This window comes from Belonocnema kinseyi, chromosome 8 (genome assembly GCF_010883055.1).
Source record: "Belonocnema kinseyi isolate 2016_QV_RU_SX_M_011 chromosome 8, B_treatae_v1, whole genome shotgun sequence".
Classification (NCBI taxonomy): domain Eukaryota; kingdom Metazoa; phylum Arthropoda; class Insecta; order Hymenoptera; family Cynipidae; genus Belonocnema; species Belonocnema kinseyi.
The window spans coordinates 111,061,562-111,071,635 of NC_046664.1; the positions used below are offsets into that span (position 1 = coordinate 111,061,562).

General features: G+C 34.1%; 1 protein-coding gene across 3 annotated transcripts in view; it reads left to right on the top strand.

Annotated features, from left to right (window-relative positions):
- The window catches only part of LOC117178213, a 27,375-nt gene that overhangs the window by 7,681 nt on the left and 9,620 nt on the right, over positions 1 to 10,074 (top strand). For all 3 annotated transcript variants that reach the window (XM_033369519.1, XM_033369520.1, XM_033369518.1), the window contains 2 exons: positions 6,907 to 7,350; positions 7,477 to 7,893. In XM_033369519.1, coding sequence (XP_033225410.1) covers positions 6,907 to 7,350; positions 7,477 to 7,893 — 861 coding nt within the window. The remainder of the gene's footprint in view (positions 1 to 6,906; positions 7,351 to 7,476; positions 7,894 to 10,074) is intronic.

The window sequence follows — 10,074 nt, forward strand, 5'->3', positions numbered from 1 at the left end:
GAGGCCCATGCTCTTCATGCTTGCATCTAGTTTATTCAATATTCTTTGTAGGTCTTCGATAGACTCTGCCATAACAACCTTATCATCTGCGAACGCTAACCCGCGTACCCTGATTATTTCGAGATCCACACCCTCTTCGTCGAAGAGAGCCATTCTTAAACACATGTCCATAAATAATGATTGCGTATAAGTTATTTTTTATTCACAAAAGCTTACGGTTTATCAAACTGGTATTTAAAGTTTCTCGAGCGTTAGTGATTCCGTCGTGACTTGCCTGTAAACCCTCTTATATTTACTACCGAGTCATTGACCACGTTTTACCCAACTTTTCATTAATCTTTATCTAACGTTTTATACATTTTATAAGTATGTCTATTAAAATGTCAACAACCAAGTACAGTATTAATTAAAGTGCAGTTCGATAGAAATTAGTATTAATTTGTCACACTTTCATTTTTGTGAATGAGGCATTACTGAATTTCGTTTCACCAAACTAGAAATGAAACTTTATCAAAGTGTCCATATGTCCCGAGTTTACCCAACTGAGTTTGTTAAAGTTTCTCGATCTATTTTTCTTTATGTAACAAAGGACCCTTGAGTGTCGGCTACTCAATTTATATAGCCTCTCTGCTTGTTATTTATGATCGAATTCTTATTTCAATTTCAGCCTCTCTGCTTGTTATTTATGATCGTATTTCTATTTCAATTTCGGAAAGAACATTTTAAAGCCTTTAAAACATTTCAAAGGGCTACCTGGAGCTTTAAATATATCTACCTGAGGGGCAGTCGTCATTTCCTCCACGGCTACCTGCGTATCCTTCCCCTTCCAGTGTGCAGCGACACTACCCCTCACTGGATTCGAAGCTGCTCCAGGTCCTCGATGCTATGTCCCCTGTGGAGATAAACCCTTTGTATTCCAACTTATATCTATTTCTATATGAAGTATATCAGTATGTCCAAGAAAATCATTGAAGTATAGAAAACTAGATTAATTCCAATCTAATAAAATATAAATATGATATATGAACATTTTGTGGGCGATAAATGATACAATTTTCCACATTTGGTCAATTATATACATACAATTCAATATAATTATAAATAATAGATAAATAAAAACAATAAATACAATTTTCAACTTTTTAAGTTATGATAGATTGATAATTGTTTCAAGTTCACAAAAGTAAGTGTTTGAACAAGTTATTATTATTATTTATAAAAATATTATCTTGCAATAATTCTCGTATGTTGCAGTTTAAAAAAAAATCACTTTGGTCCACTTTTAAATTGTAATAAGATAATAATTAACTTAAGTTAACAAACGTAAGTGTTTCAAGAAGTTATTCTTTTGTAGAAATTGTTGATGTACGTTGTTCGCTTTAGGGTCAGGTGAATTGATATCAATTAAGTTGTTTCATACGTTTCGGCCCACAATCGTGGCCCTCGTCAGTGAGTTTTAATCAATCTTTGAAATAAACAATTTCCAACAGCTTTACCAACGAAAAAAACAATAGAAAATTTATTTTGACTCACTTCATTAATTCAATGGGCAGCTTATGAAAATTCAATATTCTAATTGAAATTGTTGAGAATCTACCTATATTAACGATTATATTCTCAAACTCGTAAAAATTCCAGGGATTTCGTCGGCCTATTAAAATTTTTAATCAATCTATAGGCGTGGAAATGGCGAGGAAATGGGTCATTTGAAAGACAAAGGCATTATATTTATGGGCGACATAACCTTGAGGGCCTGAAGCAACTTCGAACGCAGTGAGGGGTAGTGTCGTTGCGCAGTAGAAGGGGAAGGTTTCACAGGTGGCCGTGGAGGGAAAGACGCTCGCCCCTACCTGAGTGCCTGCGGAGAATTTCTCTGAGCTTCTCTGACCCTAGAGAATCTTTCGAATATACACAGAGACTTCTATCGGTAGGGTATCTGAAATAATCGAAACCCGTAGATTCCAAATTATTGTGTGTTTAGGCTGTTTACCAGCGGCGGATCCAGGCCTTGGTCTCGGAGGGGGCGATCGGGGCGTATAAGTCGAAAAAAGCAAAAAAAAAAATATTTCAAGTTATAAGTATAAAAACTTAGAGCTCGGCAGGGGGGGGGGGGGGGGGGGATCGCCCCGATCGCCCCCTCTGGATCCGCCAATGCTGTTTACTTTGAAGTTGAAAAAATCTATTTCTAAATTTTAATCCAAAAGCTTAACGAGCTACCTGGATCTTTAAAAATATCTACCTAAGTGCCTGCGGAGAATATTCTCTGAAGCTTATCTGAGCCTGAAAATCTTTAGTGAATATTCAGAGAATATTCTCCGCAGGCACTCAGGTAATATTATTATTAATACACCATTAAGCCATTTCCCTTTCGGAGTAGGCGTGACTCACTCGGTGGTGAAAGGAGTAATGTGGGGAAGGAATAGAGATTTTTCAGATTGATCCAGAATTCTCGTGCTATTTAAGTAAATAACACGTTCGTTCCGCAACACTGCTCCGACCCAGGTTGCTGATCAATCTCTCTAGCAATCACCCCAAGCGAAGAACCTCACGAAGTCGTTATGTAAGGTTCCCCACTTGGGTCCATAAGTGTCGACTAGCGTCTCTTTTGCACCATATTCTTTTAGAATTATCTCGTTACTTACACGCATATTATGCGCATGAATCTCATGTCAATTGCGTTAATTTTACTCTTATCATTTTCTTGATAAGTCCATGTCTCACTACCGCATAGTACAGTCGGTACAAATATGGAATTATGTATTGCCATTTTAGCTTTATTTGATATATTTTTACTTCTGATAAGGGGACCTGCTCTACCAATAACCTTCTTACCTTCATTTATCTGTCTATCTAATTCCTCATCTATCTTCCCGTCCCTAGTAAATATGCTACCAAGGTATACGAACTTATCAGCTTGTTGAATTCTCTCATCATTTAATAAAATATTGCACAGTGTTTTCTCACTCTTTCCTTCGAACACCATAGTTTTTGTTTTATTTGCATTAATTTTGAGACCCATGCTCTTCATGCTTGAATTTAGTTTATTAAACATTCTTTGTAAGTCTTCGATTGACTCTGCCATAACAATCTTATCATCTGCGAACGCTAACCCACGTACCCTTCCTGTTTCGAGATCCACACCCTCTTCGTCGAAAAAAGCCATTCTTAAACACTTGTTCATAAATAATATAAATAACCATTAAGACATAACGCATCCTTGTCTAACTTCTTGAATAATATCGAAACAGCCACTCAATTTCCCATTCACCCTGACACTCGCCTTCCTACCCGTATATATTGTTTGTATAGCTTGTAGGAGCCATCCATTGACTCCATACTCTTTCAGCACTTCCCAAAGTTTACTTCTATCTACCTTGTTAAAAGCTTCTTCCAGGTCAACAAATGCACAGAAAACTTTTTTCCTACTCTCAAAATTTTTTCTGTGATTTGCGTTTAACTAAATATTTGATCTGTACACGACCTTCCTGGCATAAACCCACTTTGGACTTCCCAAATCTTTTCTTCTATTATTTTCATTACCCTACGAATAAGTATTTTTTAATATATTTTACTTACGGTGCTTAATAAGCTAATCCCTCTGAAATTATTGCACTCGCTTTTATCTCCCTTTCTCTTGTATTTTGGTACGATAATAGCTTTTTTCCAATCGTCTGGGACGTCTCCCATCTCGAAACATAAATTTATCAACTCGCACAGTCTATGTGGTATGTACTCGCCACCGTGTTTAAGCATTTCAGCGTTAATACAGTTTACCCCGACAGCCTTACTGTTTTTCAAGTTCTTAATCATATCCCTTACCTCAGTGACACAGACTTTCTCAATTGAGTTTTCTAATGCATCGTGTTCAACATCGCAGTTGTGGTATCCTATAGCTACATCTCCGAATTGTCTCTTAAAATAGTCTCTGAAATCCTCTAGTATTCCGTCTGCATCATATATCATTGCCCCCTATTAATTCTCATGTTGACAAATTCTGTACTTTTCTTTTCCTTTCTTTATAAAGCAGTTCCTTGCTTCCTTCAAAGTCGTTTTGTATTTTCTTCTCTTCTTCTGCTCTAATTGTATCATTACGTTCCTTAACTAATCGTTTGAGTATCCTGTTTTCGTGTCTCTAATCATTTCTACGTCTATTTCTTTCCTCATTGCTAAGACCTACGATGTTCACAGTTCTCCTGTACGCTTCTCTCTTTGCTTTTTGGGCAGCCTCAATTTCATCATTCCACCACGCGTCACCAGACATTCTTCCTACAACTGCGGTACCACACACTTCGATCGCACATCTAACAATGATATCCCGTAACTTTGTCCAAGTGCCATCTATATATTTGTTTTTTATACAATCCTCCCATGTTGCCCGATCTATGCTTTCGATTCTCTTATTTTGGAAATCTATTCGCACATTCGGTTTCTGTAGGTTCTCAGTTTTGATTCACGTTTGTTTTGCTGTCTTGGTTCTCTTTTTTCTCCATCCTCGACCTAAGTTAATTTTTGAGATCAGAAGGTAATGATCAGTATTGCATTCAGAACCCCTCATGACCCTTGTATCTTTGACTCTCTTAGTCTTTCATCCGCAACAACAAATTTAATTATACTGCGGCTATTTCCTTTATACCAGGTGTACATGTGGATCATTTTATGCCTAAAAGAAGTATTTGCAATAAACAGACCCCTTTCTAAGCCTAGACCAACTAATTTATCTCCGTTATAGTTTGTTGTTGGATCCTCAAAATAGTTTCCCATCTCTTTTTCATTGTTTCAGGCACTCATAAAATATCTAGTTTCCTCACGTCCATAGTTTCACGCAATTCTTTTACCTTGATATCATTTATCCCCCTAGTATTTCAAACACCCAGTCTCCATTAGTCACCTGAAACATGACCTCCTACGCAATAAATTTATTTTCTGAGTCGAAATCATGTCAAAGTTAAGTAGCAAATCGTCATATGCTGGAGATTGTAGTTATAACGTCAGTCCCACGAAACTTCAGATAATAAGGGAGGGTTGGGAAGGGGGGGGGGGGCAGAACTATATTTCTTGTTTTTTGTGTGTTTATTTTAGGCCTAAATCTTTGAATTTATGATAAAAAGAGGGTCCCTCCCCGGTTCAAAATCTCAGCGTTGTTTGTAGTTTTTAGGTTTAAAATTTCTTTTTTATCATAAAATTCTACCCGAGATACATGACCAGTCTCTTTTAGAGTTATTACGAAACTACTACAAAGGACACAGAGAACTTGAGAGTCGGTTTACAATTACGTCATATCCGCCAGCCTTGGGTTAAAGATCCAACCCGGTAACAAGCGTTGAATTCAGAAAAATTAAGAATTTGTATTCCTATGAATACGCGTTTTTTCCTCCCTCTAAAAATCCCCCAACGGGAATAGAAAATGTGCAAATCCTATTCCTCTCAATCGACTTATTAAAATTTAACGAAAGCAATTATTTAAGCTATTTTTCATTTTAAAATCTTTTTATAACTTATAAATTCGAAAAATATTCAAATTTATATTTATTTATATTTTGATAATTTATTTAAATGTCTTAAAAAATGCAACAAAGAAATCTATGCAAATGTGTGATTTTAAATAATTTTAACTCTAGAGAGACAGGGTTAAATTGGTGAGAATTAAAATTTCAGAATTTACATTCCGCATGAAGGAATTAAAACAACTTATTACACATATTTTGTGAACTTATTATAAGGAATGGAATAAAATCAAAATATGATCACTTCCGAAGAATAAAAAATATCTCTGTGAGGTGCGTTACCGGTACAATTAGAAGGAATTAAATATATTGAAAACACGTTCTCTTTGGGAGAACAGAAAACTGTTTTACGGTCGCTAAAGTATTGTGGCACTTTAGGCAGATGGAAGAATCGCGTATTCAAAATAATAGAATAATCTTCACTTTTGCGCTGAAATCTGAAAATATTCATTTTTCTCTATTCTTCGCTTATTACCGCGAAGTGGCTCGTTCGAATGGTCTGAAGGCTTTAAAATGTCCTTTTGGAAATTGAAATAAGAATTCGATTATAAATAACAAGCAGAGAGGCTATCTTAATAGATTAGCCGACACTCATTTAATTAATCTTTATCTTTAAAAATATCTTCCTGAGAGTGCCTGCTAAGAATATTCTCTGAAGCTTCTTTGAATCTGAGAATCTTCAATGAATATTCCGAGATTTCTATTGGTAGAGTGTTGAAGTTTTTTCGGCAACTCAAGCACGAACTTTCGCAACAACATTACAACCATATAAGCTACATAAGTCTTTAAAGGAAACCTTAATTATTTATCTTTCATTTTGCAAAACATTAATATGTTTATATTACACTATTATAGAAATTATGGTATATAAACATCAAGAGTCAGAATACGTTCAAGTTTTATTTGTATAGGGAATATATCGGAAATGTGATATTTTTATATAATTACTTCCGGCTGGATCGCCTTCTTAGTTGGCGGCGAGGCCCAACCTGCTGATTTTCGAATGTTTCTCGTAAACGGTACAAGATATCATAAAAGACCAAGAGGCTTTTTTTAGAACTTCTATAGATGTGCAAATTATCATCATAAAATTTTTTTCTTTTTTCCCGAGAAAAACTAGAATTTATGCAAGAAGAATTCTCCTGGCCAAAATTTGATGTAGCCAAAAAACAATTGGCAAAAAAGACAAGTGTGATATTTTTGGTCAAAACCTACTTTTTATATTTTAAACCAATCTTAGTCACTTTGCGAATTATTTGAACTTTTTTTCAAATTTGTGGCTGAGAAATTCTGCGAACTGGACTGTAGGAAACTGCCTAATTTGAAATGGATTATTCAATTATGGAAATAACTGAAGCCGTGCACCAAGACTCATATATAAATAATTTATTCTTTCACGAAGGCAATGCAGGGAAAATAAAGATAAATTGAAATTAAATAAGCCACCAACCGGGAAAGCAAATAACTTCGTCCATGAATTTCTTGAAGTCAAGAAACGTTTCGAAGCAGATTTTTCAGCTAATACTCGAATCTATCAGAGCTCTTCACAGAGCCTCCCAAATAGCGAAACACGTCGAGATATAAATAATGAAAAGTACAAATTGCAGATGAGTTCTGTCGATAAATATGTGGCTATGCTTCAGTCACAAAAAACTGCTCAAAGTGATAGCTTGAACAAAGCTGTTAAAAAATATTACTCTCTGCAAACACAAAATTGGGTGCCAGGAGCAGTGATGACGAAAATAAAGGTCGATTCTGAGTGTCCCTCTAGTTTTTCTGGAAGCTTAATCGAAAACCATAATCCATTACTAAATTCAAATGTAAATGATGAAGAAGAAAAAAGAAGGTATTCTCAATCAAAAATTCGCCTTGAATTTCAATTCCATTGCATTATGCATATTATATTTATTAAATAATGTTTATAATAATCATAAGTTAAGATCATTCACTGATATATATTTTTTATTCACAGGAATAAAGTGAAAAATGGACAGTTGTACGGTTTTACTTATAAGTCAGCTCCAGCTTTCAAAAATTCAAAAAGTAAAAAAAAGTCGTTCATCGAAGAATTTTGTGAATTGAGAGACAAGCTTGGAGTAATTACGAAAAATAAAATAAATTATCAGGAAGAAAATTTAGATTTATTGAATACAGAAAATAAAGGAGAAACGATGAGTTCTAATTTCAAACAAAAGCCAGGAATTGAAAAACGTAAAAACAGGATTGTCACTCCTTTTGGTAGTATTCGAACATCGTTCTTTAGTAAGTATAATCCTGCTGAAACACCAACAGCCAATAGAAGAAAAAGGAGCAGCACAATAAGAGAAGATATCACAGCTGATTGGGTGAAAGGAGATGTAATCCGGCGAGGAGAAATCATGACAAAAAAGTAAGGAGACGCAAATATTATCATCAATGACTAGTTAGTAGAGTCCAGGTCAACTGAGCGTGCAAATTTTTCTGTCGGAATGGGATTATGGCTGCACTTCAGGATATATTATTGCTTGGCGGTGAAAAAAGAATCCCGCAAAGTATTTTTCGAAAATTCGAAAAAATGACACAGATTTGTTACTTTGAGATTTTGGACAACTCTTTTTTTAAATGACGTATCTTCTGTTCTAATTAACCGATATAAAATTTCGATGTCTCAATTTACTTGTTTCAGGATTCATTTTAAAACATAACGAAAGTTTTTAATTATTTTTTTTAATAATTTGATGAACAAAATAAAAGTCAAAAACGCGTTTCCCAAAAATACATTTTTTTCAAATTTTTTCGCCAGAGGAAGGTATAAGTGTGGCCTACATCTTCAAGTCCTGAAATGATTAGAGTAGGCTTGCCACTGGTTTTTAAGAAAAAATGCAAACGTCAGGTCTTCTGCAGCGCTTCTCAGTAGGTTAAATAAAAGTGTCTGTTGACAAATTAATTTTTAAACCACACTTATTTTCATCATATTTAATTATATTTATAAATGAAGATTAATAAAGATCTACAATAATCGTTTCCATCCGGTTAAAAAAAAGTTTTTAATATATTTTTGTTTCATGAACAAGATGACGATAACAGAAATTTTTGAAATTCGAAGAATACCGTTCCTTATAAAATATTTATATTCATCTAAAAAGATCTAAAATCAATGACAAAAAATTTAGAAATTTTTTTCAATAGATCTGTATAGAAGTTTCGAAATTTATTAAATTTTTCATGAACAAATAAGTAAACAACTGTAAATGACTGTAAACTTTAACCGTTGTCAGAACTCTTGGGCAATAAGTAACAATTATTATTGTTATCAACAATTTTATAAAGTTTTCTCTTCGAATTATCTTATAAACTAAAAAAAAAACATTCTTCTTGTTCGAATCAACTGCCAATGACTCGTTGCCATCACATTTTGTCAACTGATAATAATGTTATTGTTTGCCAAACATTTAAAAATACAGACGTATCTTGCGCGTTTCACGAGTTTCTCTAATAATAAAAAAATAATTTGTTTACTACATAACAAATTATAAATTATCGTCATTAATCCAACTTACAAACCCCTTTTTGTGACCCAATATAGCTAATCCCCACTAAATAATTTTCATCCATTTATTCCAGTCTCATCAGAAAAGGTATTAGGTATGTCTGCATGTCTGTCTGTGAGCACGATGACTTTTGAAAAACTCATTCTATTAGATTAACCTTTTTTACACTCTTTTAGTATCCTAAACTTAAGGTCAAGTTCGTTAGCCAGCCAAGAAGAAGAAAAATGTTGATTTTTGAATTCCTTATAATATTATCATAACAAGTATTTTCAGTTTCTTGAGAAATCGAAAATTCAAATTTTGGCAGCATAAAAAATAATGGAAAATCCAAAAATGACACTTTGGTAAAAATATGCAAATTACGGTAAAAGATCAGTAGTCTTCGCTTTTATCGTGAAAAACATCATTAACAGTCCAACATTCGTGCACCGTATGCGCGCTCAAACTTGCGGGCGAAGCGAGCCGTGCGCGATAAGATAGTGCCCGCGAGGTGGGCAGATTTTTTGCATATAACAAAATTAAATGTATAAATTTCTACAGTTCAACTGGAAAAGCTTTCGAAATTCGAAATTAATTATATCTGAATATTTTATAACAAACGGTATTCTTTAAAAGTAAAATTTTTTTGTTGTTTTCATTTTGTTTATGAAATAAAAAAGTATCAACAACTTTTTTCAATCGGATATAAGCAATATATGCAGAATTTTATTATTTTTTATTTAAAAGAAAATTTAAACATTATAATGGGCCTATACTGAGCCGCGCCATTCAAGAGACCAGTAGGACAGCAGCTGTTTAGGAGGGGCCTTCCTATAGTGAACGGATAGTAGAGATTGGTAGTGACTATCAGATGACCGATGTCCGGTAATCTGACGGTCACCTGACCGGTCAAGTGGAAAAAGTGAAAATCGTATTATTTAGCGAAAAACCGAAGTAATATCATAGTTATTAACTGCAGAAAACCTTTCTTTTAGTAAAACGAAATTTGTTTTCAAAAAAAAATAAAGGAGAAAATAATAAGTACACCAAATTCTCGCGTT